Source organism: Phlebotomus papatasi, chromosome 3, assembly GCF_024763615.1.
Source record: "Phlebotomus papatasi isolate M1 chromosome 3, Ppap_2.1, whole genome shotgun sequence".
Taxonomy (NCBI): Eukaryota; Metazoa; Arthropoda; class Insecta; order Diptera; family Psychodidae; genus Phlebotomus; species Phlebotomus papatasi.
The window spans coordinates 71,152,742-71,174,654 of record NC_077224.1 but is presented as its reverse complement, the minus strand read 5'-3'; the positions used below and the strand labels follow the sequence as shown (position 1 = coordinate 71,174,654).

Below are 21,913 nucleotides of genomic sequence, written 5' to 3'. Positions count from 1 at the left end.
CTGCAATATATTTAAAACAAAAACTGGGTGATTTCCCTTGTTTTTAAAATATGTTTGCGATGAGTCACATTTATTCAGAAAGGTAGGAAAAATTTAGGCATTACAAAGTTTGGGATCGTACGAAGCATGGGCACTTTTCCTTAGTTTCTTTGTGATTATGGCTATGACTCGTAGCATTTTACGAAGACGGCAAGTGGTCCGCAAATCTGATTTTCACATTAAGACGATTTAGTTCTTAATAATAAAACAATTCGTCTTCTCAAAATAAAACTTTTCTAGTTCTAACTGCATTTCTTTGTATTTGCAACGACGCGCGTCGTTTCTTGATGAGTCATTAGCAAAAAATGATGATACAAAAGCATGCATTTAGGAGAGTTTCGTTTTGAAGAGAAGAGTTTTCAGATTAAAGATTTAGCACAGAGTCCTTCGAAAATGTTTCAAATTAATTATTCTTCGAAAATCATCTTAAGCAAAATTTATTTCAAAAATTTCGCCTGTTAAGGACTTAGTCTTAGAATATGTTGATAAACCTTAGACCTCAAGACCGTATAACAGCTGAAAACACCTGAATCTGAATGTTAAAATAAAGTTTGCCAATAATCCAGGATGAATAAGAGATTTCTAATATTTGAAAGTAAAATAAATTACAGTTATAACCTTAAACTCCATTAATAAATTCTTCAACCTTATTAATTTTAGTTCATATATTTTAAGAGTTTGATTGAAAAATCCAGTATATAATAAAAAAAATTATCAAAAGGTCGTAGATATAATTGAACTGTATTGAGCTCTTCGATATTAAGCTGTTTAGGACCGAAAATGTCAGATAAAACTATACGACAAGGGAGATTTTTTTGGCTTCTTCGTGAGTTTGACAGCTGTCACTCGGATATCGGAGAGCTCTGTGTGAAATATATGGGCGCTCAATGGGTCAAATGCTAAAGTACTAGCTCTATGATGCAAATGTCTCCAGTTCGAATCTCCCTTTAGGTCACCAAGGATTTTTTCTGTTATTAAAGGTGTTCGGCTTACAGTGAGTTTCACTGCACTTGATTCCACATTGCATGGGACTGTTAAATGACAACCCCATCCCTGTTATAAGAAAAAATAATAATGCATGTCTACAAATCCCCTTGCGGGAAGGCCTAGTTCCTATATAAAATGTTGTGCCAGCATTATTAATATTACCATGCAAAATATCAAAGAACTAACATATAGAGTAAGTGTGCCGAATTCCGGCCAGCTTGCAATTTCGGCCTCTTTTTTGTTCCTCGAATTTCCATGAACTTTTAGATTTTACGTACTCTAGAGATTATACAATGCAAAAGAATAACAAAAAATGTAGCTTCGACAAACGAGATGACGTGAATAAGATATTGGAAGAATTCCCGAAGGGCAAGCACCTATGAGAATGAAGGTGGCCGAAATAGGGCACCAAAGCTTTGTCTATATTTTTATTCACTTTGAAATGTATTAAGAATGATTTTAGAGTAAATAAAGACGGTAAACTTTTTACAAGGTTCCAAGCAACACTCTTTTGGGAGAAAGAATAAAAAAAATCAATTTGTATTTAAAATATTACAATTCAAACTTGAGACTTTGACGCTTGCATGCAACTATGCCGATATTTGGCACACTTACCCTACAATATTTTATACAAAACTAAATAAGAATAGAAATTCTCAGTATTTTTTCTCCATAAAACTTAAACAATAAGACAAACTTTCTAGAGATTTTAAAAAGTGTAAAATTAAGACACTGACTATAATTGTTTAAAAAATTCATTTCCAAATTCTGTAGAATTCTCAAAATATTTTTAAAAATCCTCAGTTTTTTTTACAGAAATTGAAATATTTTACCCATTAATTTTGCTTCAGTAATTAAATAACATTTACTTTTAATAGAACGTAAACTTGTATTTGTAATTTTTCAGTTTGATTTAAAATTTAAAAATTTTATAATGATATGCGAACAATAAATTTTATTTTGTAAGCATATTTTAAAAGCAAGACGTCTGATTGAGCACATTTAATGCATTTTGTTCGTTTTATGTCTCTACAAAAGAAAAGTTATTTTATGAGTTTCTCATTCTCTCCTATCGCACAAACAGTAAATTAGAATATTGCACCGTTTGAAAAATAATATCTTTGGAATTTAAAATGACCTGAATAAATTCGCAAATCGTTCAACTTTTATTTCAAGTGCAATGGCCAAGTCGTAAAATATTTGCTTAATTTACAGTTTTACATTTTATATGCTCTTTTAATGTTATTATCAACATAACCTTATATTGAAAACCAATTTCTTATCTTAGTAATAGAAAAATTGGAATCGATATTGTACTAAGGTAGCGAAATCATAACTTTGACTTGTAGGGTAAGTATGCCAAATTTCGGCATAGTTGCATGCAAGCGTCAAAGTCTCAAATTTGAAATGTAATATTTTAAATACAAATTGTCTTTTTTTATTTTTTCTTCTGAAAGAGTGTTGCTTGGAACCTTGTAAAGATTTTACCGTTTTTATTTACTCTAAAATCATTCTTAATACATTTTAAAATGAATAAAAATATAGACATAGCTTTGGTGCCCTATTTTGGCCACTTTCATTCTCATAGTTCCTTGCCCTTCGGGAATTTTTCCTATATCTTTTTCACGTCATCTCGTTTGTCGAAGCTACATTTTTTGTAATTTTTTTTTTGCTTTGTATAATCTCTAGAGTACGTAAAATCTAAAAGTTCATGGAAATTCGAGGAACAAAAAAGGTGGCCGAAATTGCAAGCTGGTCGGAATTTGGCACACTTACCCTATCTAGTCCTAGATAATATCTACAAGTATCGATGTTTGATACAAATGAAAAATAAAATAATAATTTAACACTTTATTAAGGAAAAAATTAAATTGTATTCTTGAAGGAAAATCTGTTTTAAAAATGTTATGTCATCAAACTAAGGGAAGACTTTCAGACTTCGCACACGCACACACCTTGGCTACGAATATTTTATATTCTTCCTATATACCTTTAATGAATCTGATCAAATGGTAATATATTTTATTAGGCAGTCTTAAATCCCACATTTCTTTAATAAATTAAGTCAGATGATCGAAACTAGAGTAAGTGCGAAACCTGAAATCCTTCCCCTAAAGGTCAAAGAACATTTGACATAATTGTAAATTTGTGTGTTACTTTAAAATTATTGATGTTAAAAAAAGAAATGTGCAATTCTCAGTGAGCACAGTTATTTGAAAAAAGCAGCATTTTCAGCATATTTTTGCTGAGTCGATCAGCAAAAATATGCTAACCGGTCAGTAGTAGTTCTCGAACAAAAAGTGTTAACTAACTATATGGAAATGGAACTGCTTCGCGAGGGGTCAGCTGTAAACAGAAAAATGAATTGAAATCGTTTAGGATTTGTGCTCACTGGGTTGCCATATCAAAAGATGCAATTTTATAGGTTATCCTGATAAACAACCTCTTTTTAATTGTTAAATATTAATTCATTTCGATAATATGTACTGCAGACATGAAACTCTCTCATAAAATTGCAAAATTATCTGGTTGAACTTATTCAGAAGGAAATTGTGGGGAAACGCGAGGTAGCAAAAAGGTCATAACCTCATTGATCCTTCATCAAAAGAGGGCAAAAGTTGCTCACGAAAATCAACAATTTGTCACAGATTTGCATCTGCTGAAAACTAAATTGTTAATTAATCTCTGTCAAATTATCCTCAGCATTATTTTAATATCATTAACTATTGCACAAAATTTACATAACCTTTAATATACAAAATATTCATAATTATTTTTCCACATTTTGACCGTAATAAAAATAAATTCTGTGTAATTATTGGTTATGATGATAATAACGAATTAATTCTTAATTAATCTTCTCTTTTGAAGTAAATGGTCGATGCATATTTTGACAAATAAAAATCAAATGAATCTACCTATCCGATTTACATAATTAAAAGTCATTCCAAATGATTTTTTAATGTGTTTGAAATGTAATTAGTTGAATTAGCGCATATCAATTAAATACTAAGTAATTGCAAATTAGAAAAGTAATTAATTTGTCTCGGTCTCTGTGTATTTTTCATCGGTAAATGTCACAGAGTTTTTTTTTTGTGCTTCTCCTTTGCTCTTTCACCCACTTCTCAGGTGTATTAGAATCAATAAAAAAAAAGAGGATGGAAAAGTAAAATAATAAAATGCCACTCAGTCACGCAATTTCACAAAATGCATGACTTTTCCTCTTCGTGTTTTGAGCACGCTTTCCTTTCTTCCTCAACACTTTTTCAAGAGAAAGGGTATATTATTTTCCTTATGGAACACATAGAATCGCAAGAGAGTTTTTTTCTGACACAAAAAACAAGTGCATATTCTCTCTCTAGACACATTTGAATAATTTATTGAATTTTAACATGAATTGCGAATGGGATAAAATTGTGTTTAAGTCAAAGAAAACAAAATCCCATTAAATCAATCTTAATTAATTGATTCTTTACGGGATTATTCCCTCAACTTTGAAATAAATCTTTAAACATTAAAAAGCTAAATTTACCTTTTGATGATCGTTTTTATTCTACTATAAAAATTTTCAGTTTAACGCGTAAAATATCTTTAATGCTTTACGATAAAACGTATAGAACTTTAGTTATATGTAGGGAAATTTTGCCAAATATCAGACAAAATGTCCTAATTTAAAAAATTATTACAGTGGGACCTCGATAGAGCCAACTCCCGATAGAGTCAATCTCCAATAGAGTCAACAGCTATTTACTCTACGGACTCCGATAGAGTCAACTGGGACCCAAATTGACTCCGATAGAGTCAACTTTTAATTTATTATTAAAATAACAATATTATGATTTTTTTTTGAAATTTAAGCCAATGTTTTTGTGCATCAATGTAACGATTTTAATAGAAGAAAAACATTTATGTAAGTACATGGTAATACGGAAAGAGCACCACGGATCGGAATGTTCAGAGAAAAGCTCGAAATTTAGGTGAAAATATTAGCCTCAATATACTTAGGTATTTGGTATTTTTGTGAATGCTAATCGGTTTATTAGCGATCCATTTAACTATATCTGTGTAACTGAATTCTAAATTAGGTGCGATTCTTATTTTTACAATAAATTAATAAAAATATAGGTGTAATTGCAATTATGTACTCTGTACCACGGATCGTCACGAATTTAATCAGGTGTCTCACGGAAAATTGGTTTTATAAATTAAATCTGGGCTAATGCACTGTATTCTTGTGAGAGGTAAATGGTAAAATGTAGTTAATAATTTTTAAAAAGTAATTTGAATTGGTGCAACAATATGGTAATAACCTGACGATCCGAGGAACACTACAGATCGCTGGTGCTCTTCCCCTATTTATGATAAAATTCGTATATTAACCGTATAACCATTTTCCAACAAACAAACAAAAAAGATTTTCGTGGTTTTAAGCGTTTTGACAGATTGAAAGCTCTTTTGTCTTTTCTCTCTTGTTGTAAGATTTTTTGATTATCCTATGATCGCACTGTAACGAATTTTGTAAAGTAAAGAAAAACGTACAGAATGCTAGATTTTTGAGTTTAAGTTTGTTCTAAGTTTATTTGTTCTAAGAACTTACTTCATTAAAAAATGTAAATGATAAACGATCATAAAAATTACCCTTCTAAAAAAACGTGTAAATTTATTTTAAGTGACATTTTTAATTAAAAGGATTAGTATCTCAAAAGCAAATTTGGAGGGAATGAGGATCATATTAATAATCCTCAGATTAACTTATTAAGGGGTCATCTGAAGACTCCAAATCGATATTTTTAACCATTTAGCGCACATATTACAAAACATGAAGAAAATGCGAAAAATTAGTTTTATTGCTCTCTTTGTGAAGTTTAGAGCCATAGTGCTATCATAACGAAAACAACTACAGTAGACTCTCTCTCAATCGGGAATATGGGGCAAAATGTCATCCGGTTTAGCGATAGAATTTAGCGTCAAAGCCTTTGTAAATTCCACAAAAAGTGCTCAATTATAAAGAATCACGATAAAATAGGAAGAACTACAGCGAATTTGAGTGAATTAGCTTCATAATTAAGCGTGAAAACTGTCAACAAAATTTGACGCCCGATTGAGAAATAGCCGATTGAGTGAGAGTCTACTGTATGAGTCTCTTCTTTTATTCACTAAAGGTGTCTACACATTGGGAGCAATTTTCATCAAAAATTGCATTTTTGACAAAAATTTGACGTTTTTATCTACAGCAACGTAAACAATTTCCTTCAAAAAAGCAATTTTTGACAAAAATTGCTTGCAATGTGTAGAGGTCTTAAAAGGTTTGAAAAAAATCTAGTAATAATATTAATTGCATCATAATTCTCAATAATTAAATATATACTGGAGCTCTTCAAAAAAAAAAAACAACTGAAAAACACTAAGCCACCATTTCCTTTTTTAACATCGTGGGTGATCTCAATATTACCACAAAGAGAGTAATTTATACTTAAGGTGTTTACTAATAATAAAAACATTCCGTAAAATCATTCCTTAATCTAAACTTTTGCCTAAATATACAACCTTTTTGGGCTAGATGTTGTAGATTTTATGGGTTAATTAAATAATATTCGACTATCGTGTTGAATTTATAAATGATCTAGTACAAACATAAAATAATACCCCTTTCTATCAAAATTTCACATTTTAATTGATTTTTTTCGGACTCCGATAGAGTCAACGAATCCAATGCGGTCAACAGGCCTGGAAATAATTAATTGACTCTATCGAGGTCCCACTGTATTAGGTGAGATTCTTAACAATCTCACCTACTATAATCCTAACAAAATTTCATGTCGTCCGATCGACCTCAAATTTGGCCAAAATGTGTTTCAGCACTTCCTGATCACGAATATATATGTGGCTAATTTACGTTCCCGGCCGGCCGGCCGGCCGGCCGCTCTTTGGAGCTTAATAGCTCCTAAACTAAAAAAGATATCGACTTGCGGTTTTCGGCAAAGGTTATATATCGGGTGAAAATTGCAACTTGGTGCATAGACGCCCCACCCCCCACCCCTCCTTCCGCCATTTTGAAGACTCCCCTTTTTTTGTTTTCTCAATAGCTCCGCCCCTATGGCATTCAGCGGACTCAAATTTTAGTATGTTATAGCTGGGCCTTAGAGCTTTCCATCAATACCAGACTTAAGGTCCCCCGACCCCCCTGACCCGAGCTATAAGGGTCCAAAAAAAATTTCTTAAAATGGCCATAACTCCGGTTCTAATTGTCAGAATTTAAAAAGTGAGGGCTTTTTGGAAAGCTCTCGTGAAATGCCACTTTCCCTTCTAACATCGCAAGTTCATAAAACCACCGCTAGGGGCGCTTTTTTTAAAAAGAAAATTTTTTAATCTTAAAAGTTAAATAACTCAAAAATTCCATTGTGCATCAGGCTGAAAATTTAGTATGTTGTAGCCGTTGATTATACCTATCAAACAAAAAAAACCTTAAGTCGATCCATAACCCCTGACCCGAGCTATAAGGGGTCAAAGTTCGAACATTGACCGGCCTCTATCTCCGGTTCTAATTAACATAGCGACCTAAATTTTACCTTTTTGGTTTCGTCTCGATGAGCACTTTCAGATGGAAGTTCAAAAAGTCACCACAGGTGGCGCTGTGATAGCGTCAAAATTCATCGAAATTCAAAGTCACTTTTCTCAAAAACGGCATTGTGCAAGTTAATGAAATTTTAGTATGTTGTAGTCCAGTCTAGGACGTTTCCAAAATGGTGCGTATGCGCGCTGTGGTTTCAATAGAACCGGAGATATGAGGGGTCAAAGTTCACAAAATTCAAAAAATCATATCTCCGGTTCTATGTGACCGATTTTGATGAATGAGGGCTTAAACGAAAGATCTCACCAAATGCTACAACTTTCTAGAATGTTTGAACTTCGTGGGACCAACACCAGGGGCGCCACAGTCGAAAAACCAATTTCAATATCACATAACCTCAATTATCTCGACTGTCGCTGAACCGATTTTGATGATTACTTCAACATAATTGTAGAGCACATTTTTCTCTACATTTCGTCCATACATCATTTTCCGCTCAGACTACGCTATCACTCCGATTTTGCCGTTTAAGTGTGAAAAAATTGATTTTTCCCATAATAACGCTTTGAAATCACTCAGATGCCAATTTGACTGCCTCTACTCCACCAAGACACTTAAAATAGGGGTTTAAATGGAAAGTCCCGCAAAATACAACAATTCTTTGATTTAGTTGAAGTTCAACAAATGACTACTTGGGGCACTCTGGATGAAAAAAACGAGTTAAGAAACAAAAAACCTCGCTTATCTTGGCTTCTGAGTAATCGATGAGATCATGTTCTATGGGAAAATTATAGAGAACATTCTGGTCTACATTTCACCCATATATCACTTTTCTGTCAGTTCATCCAAATCCTTGACATTTTGGTTCAAATACAAAACTTGTATAATTTCACGAATTTGGTTCAAGATAACTGAATGGCGTCTCCCTACTTCAGTATCAAATCGAATTTGCATGCACTCCGAGTTAGCTCACGTTAAGAATCTCACCTACATAAGCCGGTTAGGATTATCTGTCCCTTTTTAACACAAATTGAAATATTTCCTATGAGAGAGAGCGAGATGACTAGATCTTGATCTCACTCACTCTCATTGAAATGTCAAAAACATGTTTACTAAACAAAAGTTATTGTGGGTTGGGCTTAGGTCAAAATTTACAATTTAAATTTAAAAAAAAACATAAAGTGTCAATAAACTGTAATTCATAAATTGAAAATTTCTTATTTTGGCAGAAAATACCTAACTCTTTTTAAAGTTTCAGCTGGGAAAGTCAGTGCTACAACAACTCGAGAAATACTTTTCAATGAAATTCCACAAATTCCAATCAATCGATTTCACTTTGGAATTCACTTTCACTGTCATTTCCTCCCTTTTTTTTTCTTGCAATTCACCCTCAAGACAAAACCACCCACTCACACAACGTTTCGTCTACTAGTCCTTTGGGTTCTCAAATATTATTATTTCATGGAAAATGTTCAGAAAAATAAAAAGAAAACTCATGTGAATGAGAAAAAAAACAATGAATAAAATATAAAAGGAAACTCCATGCTTGAGAACAAAATTGTGCTAAAGACAATAAAAAAAAACTTACCAAATACTTTGAAGGTGATTCGGATTTTCGTCCAACAGGTTGTTGGTGTTCCTTGTCAGTGGCTCCTGCCAAGGATGATGATGGAGGTGCTTGCTTTTCACTCTCCTTCTTTTCAGATTGCTGAACTTCCTCATTGCCTCGGAATCGTTGCTGATTCTGCAAAGAACAAAAAATAATCAATTTAACTAAATTCCAATGGCTTTTTTTTTTAGAAAATTGCCATCATCTTCGTGTAGTTCATGTTATTCATTTACTCTTTTTAAGTACAACAAGAGCAATAATCTAATTCATTTGTACTTTATTATGATACATAAATTTTTGAAATAATTTTAATGTAAACCTATTAAGTAAAACATCTCGTCAAATTTCCACTATTGTTATAATGCAAAAACTTTGGTTCATTTGCATAGCGAAATTTTAAATGTATATCATAAATTATTCATACAATAATAAAAGTTCTTTAACATTAATTTTCTGTAATTTTACTGTGTTATGATACTAACCTTAAAGTGTGAATCTTTTGAAAATTTAAGCGTTACAGGAAAATGTTATAGCCTCGTCAATATGCAACCGGAATAGTTGATTGATAGTAATAACAAGGGAAGGAATTACAGGGGGTCCAGGGATTAACAACATTGCAGGGATGGAAAAAAAAATATTGGCCTATAAAGTGGCCTACGCATCTGGATTGTCAAATATTGGCATAAATTTCTTTGTATAGTATGTAAAAGTATTACAGTAAGGGAAAGTGGCCTGCCTTTGAATGTGGCAGCGTTTGAACATTTATTTTTTTCTCTTATTTCCCAAAGCAAAAATTATATTTTGTTAATCGAAATTAATAGAAAATAGTTAGTTGTATTAACTAAGGTTTAGAGAATAGGGTTTTTGTTTTCGAAAATAAGAGAAAAATTGAAATATTCAAAGTGTTCTGCATTCAAAGGCAGGCCACCTTTCCCTACATTCTTCCGAATTCGAACGCTTGGGGGATATGAATGACATTTTTCAAATGAATGACAAATTGAAGTTTGAATCAAATGCCTGTACTTTCTCACAAATCTTTATGGTGACTTATTTAGTTTTCCGTTTTTTTGGTTAAGCTTATGCTACACGTTTTGGTAATACTATCTTAGATCGTTAAATTCTTGATCTGTACTGGTTTTAAAGGCAAATTCTTCGGCCTTATGCTGAAGTTGTGCGGGTTTTACATACAAATTTTACTATTTTATGCTTCCGCTATGCGGATTTTATATTCATTTTTGACAGTTTTATGATCAAGCTATGAAGGTCTTGGAGCACTCAATGGGTCAAGTGGTAGAGCACTCGCTCTATGATGCAAGTGTCCTGGGTTCGAATTCCCTTTAGGTCACCAGGAATTTTTCTGGCGTTAAAGGTGTTCGGATTGCATCCAGTGAGCTTCACTGCACTTGATTCCACGGACATGGGACTGACAACCTCATCCCGTACAAGAAAAAAATAATAATGCATGTCTAGAAATCCCCTTGCGGGAAGGCCTTGTTCCTTCATGGAATGTTGTGCCAGCATTATTATTATTATTAATATTATTATTATTTAGTTTAGAATTAAAAATGTCTGAAAATATTCAGGAAGTAGCAGAGAAATTGTGCTCAATCGTCCTCAACACGATTTTTTTTTAATACGATCCCACATTTGGAATTTTGAATTAAACCGTCGCGTCGTTTGAATTTTGAGAGATTTAGATTTGAAAAGCTCCCACTGTTATACACTGGTAAAAAGGGTAAAAAAAAGGATCAAATTGATCCAAATTTGATCCTTTTGCAAAGGATGAATCACGTTTCAAACTTTGAATGCACATTTATCAGAATAGAACATGTTAGTTTGATTCATCATTTCCAAAAGGATCAAATTTGGATCAATTTGATTCTTTTAATTTTACCAGTGCAGTGTATGCAAAAATAAGCAAATTCGTTTCGAAAAGATGCATGAAATAGATGAAATAGTAATGTTCATGATATTGCCCCACGTTCCCCTACGGAGTTTAAATAAATGTTTTATAGTTAACTAAAAACCCCTAAAGTTCCCTAATGACCAATTAAAGTAGAAAAAAAATTGGAACAAGTTACAAGAGCTCTTCAAAATTTTATCAAATAGTCATTTCTCTTTCAATTTTGGTAGATTTCCACTGAAATAACCATACGCTGCACTTAGTCACATATTTTATGGTTTTCGGCCCATTTCCCATCGAAAATTAACCGCTTAATTGCATAATGAACTACCATTCGACAAGAATTTTCTCTGGTCCAGAAAAAAGTCCTGTCATACAGGTGTATGCAATTTTTGATGTACATATTATTTTAGTTCATACATATAATAAAATGAACCCAATTTAGACAGCAAAAAATCAAAATTGATCTTCGCGTAATTTAGAACCTTAGAAGCAGAAACATTATTCATAAAAATGCTGGAAAAAAAGTTTACATTTTAACTGCAATAATTTTAGAATCCTAAATGGCTCCAGCATACCTTTTAGATTAAGAAACTTTCATGAAATCGAAATTCACATCCTTTTCTTCCTCAGACCACTCTTCTTCTTCTTTTATATATCACACCAAATTCAATTTAGTTCAGTACAATTTTGAGTGTCAACAAGTGCAAAAACAATATGCAAAACATTTAAGAAAGAAAATGACATGAATTTCGATTGCATGAAATTTTCCTGACCTAATAAATACGCCAGGGCCATAACTAATAGAAATTTAAAATTTTCCTGTCCAAATTTAATTTTCATGCCTCACTCACACATTTTCGATTTAGTAAATTTAAATTTCAATTTAGTAAGACTCTTTGCGTTATCAGGAAATGTCAATATGAGTTTGTCAAATTTTCTCACACTGTTCTTAGTTGAAAGTCGCACTGAATTTCCCTTTTCCAACACAAAAAAGACATTACTAACTATTTCAGAATAAAAGATTCAAAAACAAAATTTCCTCATTTAAGTCTAGTGTTGAGTTTATTTGTATTTGTCACTAGAAAATTAATTTAAATTTCAATTTGACAGGAAAAGACAGGTAAATCTAACATTTGGGTAACAGAGCAGAAAATACCATTTCAATTTAGTGGAATTCATTCGACTGAATTTTTATCTCTTATCCTTTCAAAGTGAAATTAGATGTCTCTTACTGTCAAATGGAAATTGAAATTTAATTTAATTTTTAATGACTTCGGCACACCTTTTAGATCAGGAAAATTTCATGAAGTCGAAATTCGAATACCATTCTATCTCACGTGTTTTGCATATGACTATCTCATTCTTTCGCATACCAAATTCGATTGAGCTAAATTCAATTGAGTGATGTTTAAAAGAAGAAGAAGAGTGCGAGAGAATGAAATAGACATATGCAAAGCATGTGAGAAAGAAAAGGATTCCAATTTCGACTTCATGAAATTTTCTTGATCTAGACTGTGTACCGGAGCCATAATATCAAATTCAATTTTCATTTGATAGAAAGAGAAAATTACCTGATCACACCTTTGAAGGAGTAAGAGGTAAAATTTCAATCGATTGAATTTCACTAAATTGAAATGATGTACTAGCGCCGGTTATATTTCAAAATTTAATATTGTATTGACAAAATTTTATTTTTTACATCCAGTACAACTTTTGGATCAGGGGTGACATGATAACTTATTTTGAATAGTATCGACTCTCGATCCTGAAAAATTTAAACGATAATTGCTCTTTTCGTAGCTAAAATAGACATTTATTTACAAACAGTCACATTTCTTTCAAGAATGTCACATTAAATAGTTTAAGAACACGTAAGAAATTGTCATTGACACTTAAGCTAACAGATATAGATTTATCGGTTAGTAAGTTAGTTTAGCATTAAGTCTCACTTTTTTCGTCTTTTAAATGTCATATTAAATTCAATTTAGTTTAATCCAATTTTGGGTGTCAAAATTAGATAGACTATGGAAAATGTTTGAGAAAGAAAATGATGTGAATTTTGATTTCACGAAAATTTCCTAATCTAAAAAATGTGTCAGGGTAATTACTAACCAATTTTCAATTTTTGGTGATCAAATTTAACTTTCTACTGACCGAATGTAAGTTTTATTGGCTCTAGCACACAATTTAGAACAGAAAAATTTCGTCGAAATTCAGATCACTTTCTTTCTCAAAAGCTTTGCATATGGCTGTTCCACTCTTTTCGATTTTTTTCTTTTTTAACGTCATAACAAATTCAATTTAGTTCAATCTAATTTTGAAAGCGAACACTGAGAAAAAAACGGGGGTGCGATTAACTTTTTTTCCTTATAACTTTAACACTTTTTAGGTGTAAAAAAATATCAACATTTTTAAATGTTAATTTTACACCTTTTTAAGGGTAAAAATAACATTTAAAAGGGTAACTTTAACCCCTAATACACCTAAAAAGCATAATATTTACACCGATTTCGGATCAATACTGCAGGGTAAAATTAACATTTCCGGAATGTTATTTCAACTTTTTCGAATTTCCCTCAGTGAAGAAATGAAATAGACATATGCGAAACGTTTGAGAAAGAAAGGGGTGTGAATTTTGATTTCACGAAATTTTTCTAATCTAAAAGGTGTATCAGAGGCTTAACTGACCATTTTTTTACTGTTTGTTTTTTGGTGATTTTTTAGGAGTAATGAAAATTATATTATTTGCCTTGAAAGATAAAATCAAAGGTTAAAACGCAAATTTAATTAAATAAAACAGAATCTCAGAAGATACGTAAAGCCTGGTTTGAAAGTATTCCTAGAGTACATCTCTTCCAAGAATTTTGTTTACCAAATCTTCTCATATAAAACGTGCTAATTGTTGCGTTAAGCCATAGATAAAATTGCTCGAGGAGCCAGAAAAAAAGCATATGGAAGATATGAATCAGTTTTGCATAAACAAGCAAAAGCTATAATTTTGTGGTAAATTCAAAATAATCTCATTAATTGAAGAGTATCAATGAGGGTGGGTACAAAGAGCCGTGTAATTTCCTCGGGGGGAAGACGGTGGGAATAATTGGGGTAAAATTTGATATTTTGGGAGTTTTTGGTAATATTAGGTTTTCTTACATGAGTGCAACAGCATGAATACTGTGCTCGATCATTTGTGGGTGATGCTGTGGGTGTTCTCCGACGTTTCTTAATCCTCAATGGAGCCCTTGCACCCACATAATTGGAGAATCGACGCCTTGAATGTCTTACAATTGACACCCAATCAATCATTATTTTGGGATTGAGGGTGGAAGTATTTTTTTGGGAATAAGATAGTATACAGTAAAGTTTTGCTTGAAAAAAATTCACTTTCACTGGACCATTTTTCACTGACACACCCTCAGTTGAAAAATATGATGTAGAAAGATCTCTTTTAAGCACTGTATCTTTAATATTTTTTTTTTTTTTAGAAAAACAAATTCTTAAAGGCACCAAGAATAAATTCCACAGAATTCTTCACAATCTTCCTCTATTTTTCCTTGTATTATTTGCTAAACACACAAGGTAAAAAACAAAGAGGAAATTTTTGCTCTTTTTGTGGAAAATTCCTCCAGTGACACTCCTTTATATTTCCTCCTTCTTCTCATTTTTTTTCCTCAAAAAATAAATATTTCACTTTTCACCAACAATTTTTCTTTATTGTCTTTTTCAGCTTTTCACAAATTAATTAGTCAACATAATCCATTGCCATTCTCTTTGAATTTTCACCCAATAAAAAAAATCTGTAAAAATTCTACATTTATTCTTTTTGCACAAACAATTAATCAACAAATGATCTCCAAGGCAGGAAGGAAATTTACACGTCAATCCCAGAGTAAATCCCAAAACTGACTCACCATGCAATATTTTTTTGTCTCAGCCAAAGTGGAGCAAAATTGTCTCGTCAGACGCGAAAATTAACTGAGTTGTGTTGGGAAAATATACACACCTCATTCTTCTACACAGATCATCATCGAAAAATCCCCCCAGATCTACTGACCCTCTCCCCCGTCCCCAATTGGAAAAACCAATTGGTGTGAGGGAGAAAGAAAAATCGTTGTTGGGGCTATTTTTAAACACTGCGCGCGAGAGGAAAATCTCGGATGGAAATAGAGGAAAAGTGAAAGATAAAAAAGAAAAATATAGATGAGCTTCAGGGATGAACAATTCATGTACATGTAAACAATTGGTCCAATGCTTTTTTTCTCTGCACCCCCTGACAATACATTGGATCCAAAAGAACTATACAGATATAACCTTTTATACTGCCCAAGAGAACATTTTGGTGGAAATTTCATTTGTTTTTATTCCTGTTCATTCCTGCGTATTTTTCCTCTATTTTCCATGCAAAAGTGTGTCAATTGTAAAAGTTCATAAAATTCAGTGGAAAATTGTATTTATCGCACATTATTCAATGTCTCCCTTGGGAAATAATTCACTGAAAAGTAGAATTACGTTCTAATTTGAAAAGCAGAATCCTTTCTCAATTGAAATTGTTAGCAATATTGGCTCTCTTTTTTTTTTTTTGAAAGAACCAGTGTACCTACGGTGGAGAAAACTTTTCAATGGTATAAGCAGTTTTTAATGAAAGTCTCCTACATTTGCATTGAAATTACTTTCAGTTGATGACCATAATAAAAAGGAACTTTTATACAAAACTTTACGTCCTGAAAGTTTTTATTTGAAAAATCATTTAGAAAAAAAGTGAATTGAAAATCTTATAAATCACAATGAAAATTTTTTGCATTTGCGTAACATTTAATTGTTTAGCACATGTACTAAAAATAAACTCATTCCTGAAACCTTCAAAATTTACAGGAAAAAAGTAAAGATTTATTGTAAATATTCGTGGTCAATTAATAAAATAGTTAAATTTTCAATGCTAAGGCATTTAGTACATAGATGTACTAAAAATATTTCCTATTATAAGTTATGATTTTTTTTTTGCAAATTTTACTAAAAAACGGACAAGTAGCATATCAATTAGTCATTAAAACAACTTTTGGTTGTTTAGTTCTGCATGAAATTAAATATTTAAAGTGTATACTTTAGTACAACTGCGTTCTCGTCAAAGCGAGCACCAAATGCTATTTGAATTCCGCTGAAAACACGACACTCGCGAGGCAATACCATTTCCACATATTGGGTTAGCACTTTTTGTTTGAGAACTGCTGACTCTAGCTGATCGTTTGCTGATTTTGCTGATCAAAAATTTGCTGATCGTTTCAGCTAAAATACACTGAAAACGGTGCTTTTTCAGCTAGGTGTGCTCACTGGGAGATGAATATTTTGTCCAACCGAAAAATATTTTAATTTCCAATTTACAAAGGTCAAGATTCAATTTTTCTGGAGGGCCTATTAAAAAAAAACTGTAGAGAATTCGGTAATTCTTGTGGTATTCTCATAAGTTGCGTCCGTTGCGTCAGTTCGAAATCTGACAATGCCAATCCTTTTTTCTCATATCACATGAGTTTAAAAATACAATTAATTTATTTCTTATTGAAATCTCTTGATTTAATAATATTATTTAGGGTAAAGTGATATAATTTGGAATTAGTGTTACAAGTTGGACAATTCGCCGGTACAAGTTGGACATGGCCTTTTTCTTGATAAATACAGTATAAAATTTGTTTTTAAGCACAAGGAACCAAATTATAAAACTAAAGAATTAAAAATATACAAATAAAAATGAAGTACTAAATTTATCAAGGCAAAAAGCCCTGTCCAAATGGTACCATTGATTGTCCAACTTGTACCACTAAAAATAGAGAATTCGGTAATTTTAGTGGTATTCTCATAAGTTGCGTCCTCCAGGGGCACATCAAGACTAACAAAAAGTGAAGCTATTTTTTAGTTTTCCTTGTAAAAATTTTGCAGATATTGCACCACGACTTAAACAAATTTGCTCGTAATTCTTATAATATTTCGGCGAACATTATGAAATCTGTATTTTTAGATAGCTTTTAATACAAGATTTCGAAAGATATTAGACTGATAAGTCAATTCTCTTTAGGAAAAAACTTGCCAATAGTCTTCAGTGCCTCTATGCAAGAACGTGTGGAAAAATGAAATATCGAGAGGCCCCCGATTCGTCAGTTCGAAATCTGACAATGCCAATCCTTTTTTCTCATATCACATGAGTTTAAAAATGCAAATAATTTGTTTCTTATTGAAATCTCTAGATTTAATGATATTATGTAGATATGGTCCATTTTTATTGATTTGTTTAATAGAATTAATTGTCATTTGAATTGTCAGAAATCTTAAATACGTGATTTTTGACAATATCACGTGAGTTGAAATGGCCGAAATGACAATGTCACGGTTGCAGAATCACAATTTCGAAAAAGCTCTCCTGATATTGAAACACAGTTTGTTAGGGTAAGTGTGCCAAATTTCGGCATAGTTGCATATAAGCACCAATGTCCTAAGTTTGAAATGCATTATTTTGAATTCATATTCATATTTTTTGTTACTTTCTTTTCGGGAGGGCTGTGTGGAACCTTGAAAACTAGTTTATTATCTTTGTTTTCTTGTTGGAATGGTACGGTCAGTTAGTTATACTGGATGATGATTTAAAACACGGATTATGACCTATGTTTGGATTTATTCAATTGTAACTTCACACGACGTTTCGGAGATGTTTGTCTCGTTCTTCAGGTATGGAGATAATTGGGATAAATCGGGTCACAAGGGATTTCTGATACTACCACTTTACAACACTCAGAGCACATGAACACCATGATAGTCCAATGCACACATTGGACTGCATTGGACTATCATGGTGTTCATGTGATCTGAGTGTTGTAAAGTGGTAGTATCAGAAATCCCTTGTGACCCGATTTATCCCAATTATCTCCATACCTGAAGAAGGAGACAAACATCTCCGAAACGTCGTGTGAAGTTACAATTGAATAAATCCAAACATAGGTCATAATCCGTGTTTTAAATCATCATCTTTGTTTTCTTTTAATTACTTCCAAAAATATTGAAAAATTAATAAAAATATGGACATTGCTTTGAGTAGTATTCCGGCCACTTTGAGTGCAATATCGACCACCTTGATTGTGATCACCTTTTGTGACGCAACGGATAGAAAATTTCAGAACGTCATACGAAACGAGTTTAATTTAGTTTAATACGTTTATATGACCCACAAGCCCTGAGATCTTCCGTGTAATTTGTCTAATCTGTAATATATATAATTTGTAATAATCTTTTAGGTTAATCATCATGTGCAAAAATCGCAAGCAACACCAACTGTTTGTTCCAATAGGCGCAAAGCTTTTTCATATAGGAACTAGTCCCACTAGACCCGTACACTCTTGTATTATTTACTATAATTATATTAATCAAAAAATAGACTTTAAAATCCCTAATGAAATTGTCAAAGTTTCACGACATATTACCAAGGATATTACCTCATTAGTATCTAATGAAAACCTCCAAAGAGATTGACAAAATCTACAAGAAATTTTGTCATATTCCTAATGGAATTCCCATTAGAGAGAAATTTTCTTTGTTGCCGACTTAATTCGGAGGCATTTGTTGATAGTAAGAAAATCACGCAACCCTGAGAAAAGCTGATTATATAGTTTTTAAGGCAGAGGCCAGAACAGTATGGGAGAGTATGATGGTGAGAGAATTTACCAATATACATATTAGCAACTATATAACTAGAGAATGTCGACAGATAAATGTACAAAGAGCAACAATGGAAATGAAACAAGAATTAGAGAGAAAAACCATATGGTTTTTTGGATCTTCCGAAGAAGAGCTTCAACGCACACTTGACCGATTTGTAAATATTTGTGCTGAAACAGGTATGAATGTGAACGACAAAAAGTCGGAGGTAATGGTGATTTCCCGAGAATCTGTGGGATGCACTCTACATGTTAGTGGAGCCTCATTGACACAGGTGAAGAAGTTCAAGTATCTCGGGGTGTTATTCACGAGTGATGGTAGGATGGAGGCAGAACTCTCGTCGCGAATCGGTCAGGCTTCTGCAGTAATGAGGGAGCTTGGCAGAAGCGTGTTGAGGAAGGTCGAGCTTAGTCGATCGGCTAAATTATCGGTTTTCAAAGCTGTGTTCATTCCTATTCTCACCTATGGTCATGAGATTTGGGTAATGACCGAAAGGGTAAGATCGCGAGTACAAGCTGCCGAGATGAGGTACCTTCGAGCGGTAAAGGGAATCACTCGTAGAGATCGAGTGAGGAATGTGGCCGTTCGTGAGGAACTAAGAGTCGAGGAGCTGCTTCTTCGGGTTGAGAGATCACAACTTCGATGGTATGGACATGTTCAACGCATGAATGAAGAAAGATTCCCCAGAAAAGCTATGCAAGCCATTGTGAGGAGACCTCGGCCTCGAGGCAGACCTAGGACAAGGTGGCTGAATCAAATTCAGAATCTTGCCTTGGAACGCCTCGGGATCGAACTCGAACATCTTCCTGAAGTGGCGGAGGACCGACAGGCGTGGGCTGCTAGATTGGATGTCATGGGCCCGCGACCCCAATAGGGATAAGCGGTTGAAAATGAATGAATGAATGAACCATATGGTTTAAGTTTTTTTTTTCCTTCAAACTCCTCTTTCATTTAGCAATTTTCACGGTTTTCTTTTTTTTTTGTAAATCTTAATGTGAGTTCTTAATGATGCTTGTGGGAGGTGTTTTTCACACACAAACAACATTATTGTAATCAGATATAAGAAATTCAAATGATACTGTAAGGAGAATTTGAAAGAATTTTCATTTCAAATTTCTACAAAAAAAAAAAAAACTTGCAAGAGTGTTTTATTATTTTAAATTCTTAAGGTGAACAAGAAAATCTACTTAGTTACACAATTCTCAGAAAATCATTTGTTATTTGTTAAATGGCTGAATCAACGAGTAAATTAATCAATCCTGTCAAATTGAACAAAATTAAATGAGAGAGAGATTTTCTTTTTGCCAAAGATAACAAGTCCTCTATCAACAATATACTTAGGGGGAAAAGTCCTGATTTACACGAAAATTATTTCCTGAAAAGGGACCCTTCCTTTCAATGAAGATTAATTTTGGGACAAGAATAAGGAATCCCTTAGAAGGACAATTATGTCGCATAGGGGACCCCTTTAAAAAAAAAAACTGAAGACAATTAAATATTGCTCTTTTGTCAATTGGAAATTTCTCCATTTTTCCCACGGTAAATAGCACAAAGGATCTCCTCTTTCTTTGGGAAAATTCACAAGAAAACTAACTTCAAAAGATCACTTTTAAATGTAATTTTCATTCACTTGATATAGCGTGATGTTTCTTTGGAGCAAACTTTGCAACACACAACACTTCTTGAAGTCTCATGGAAAACTGAAAAGCTTCAGGAGACGCTTCACAGAGAGGGAGAGAAAATTCCATTTACTCTTCCTGATATCATGGAAAATCGTGGGTGGAAAAGGATGGGAAGAAAAGTGAAAATGACGCCGCAAGAGGAAAATTCATTCTCTCTGTCACTCCTTGGACCGTTGTTATAGGTAACGGACAATTTTCCCAGAGAGAATTATGAGAGTAGAGAGATTCCATATTCGTATTAGAGACTTCTCTCACATTTTCTCACTCAATTTCCCCGGAGATTTCCAAATAGAACAAATATTTAATAAAAAAAAAGACGAAGAGAAAGATGAGAAAATATGTTGAAAAGGAATAACCACAAAAAAATCCTGTCAAACGGACAATTTCCCAGGGAATTTCCCTATAATATCATTGACAGAGAAAATTGATAGACAGAAGAAAAATTCTCCATAAATTCTTCTATCTGATAAACATGTAAAAATCTCAAAATTGAGAACCAAGAGAAAATCCCAGGGATAACAAAATGATAAAGGATGCTGGAGAATGCGTAGAAAATTGTTATGAACAAGCTTGAAAATTTGGTATGAATTTCCCATTCTGAACCAAAACGACGACATACCACCAACAGGAAATTTTCTTCCTTTCCTTATCACCAAGAAAAACTCCTGTTATAAGGGCCCCACCTTTTAATACCGCGCGTGAAAATGAAAAGAACCGTTTTATCAGTTGCAAAGAGGGAAAAAGCAAAAGAGTATAAGGGAAAATATATAAATCGAATCATTTTCACTCTCTCTTTCACAATTTTCTCAATTGTCATCTATCCTCCTTCCCCCCCCTCCCTTGGACTTTTCACCAAAAATCTTTCATAGAGAATACCATAAAAAGAGAATTACAAGATCCTTCTCGAAGGTCTTCACTTTCACCCTCATCCAGATACTTGAGAAAATAGCCTCAAATAGGAGGAAAATTTACTTATTTCTATTGCCTCTGTCTCACTCTGATTTAAACCTTAATCTTCTGGTAAATACGGATACGGTTAAAGCTTTCTATATAGAGATGTTTTCTGAGCACAAGAAAAACATACATACTTGAAGGAAAATCAGAGGGAAGCCATAAACACACCTAGATTTAACTACCTCAGGGAGATTTACCAACAATAATCCTTTTAGAGAAGTTTTCCATTTAAAATATACTTAAACATCTGAATTTTGCATAAAAACCAAAGCTTTAAACCATCCTATTTATAGTGTTTGGATTGAACAGTAAGAAATTTCACAAGGAAATTATACTGAATAAAACGACTTTTTATGATATAATTTAAATATCAAAGATTTGATTTTTCGCCAAGGAATCTTTGAATAAGTAGTATTTTTACGGCGTTATCACACTTGAACATTAAAATTTTAATGTGATTCACATTAATT

General features: G+C 32.8%; 1 protein-coding gene across 15 annotated transcripts in view; it reads right to left on the bottom strand.

Annotated features, from left to right (window-relative positions):
• LOC129808208 (disks large 1 tumor suppressor protein) overlaps positions 1-21,913 on the bottom strand; it is a 158,061-nt gene that overhangs the window by 54,145 nt on the left and 82,003 nt on the right. For 11 of the 15 annotated variants that reach the window (XM_055857991.1, XM_055857996.1, XM_055857994.1 and 8 more), the window contains one exon: positions 9,186-9,341. In XM_055857991.1, the coding sequence (XP_055713966.1) occupies positions 9,186-9,341 (156 nt within the window). Of the gene's footprint in view, positions 1-9,185; positions 9,342-14,262; positions 15,820-21,913 lie in introns of those variants that run through there. The other 4 variants (XM_055858001.1, XM_055858005.1, XM_055858003.1 and 1 more) reach the window with 1 other exon arrangement.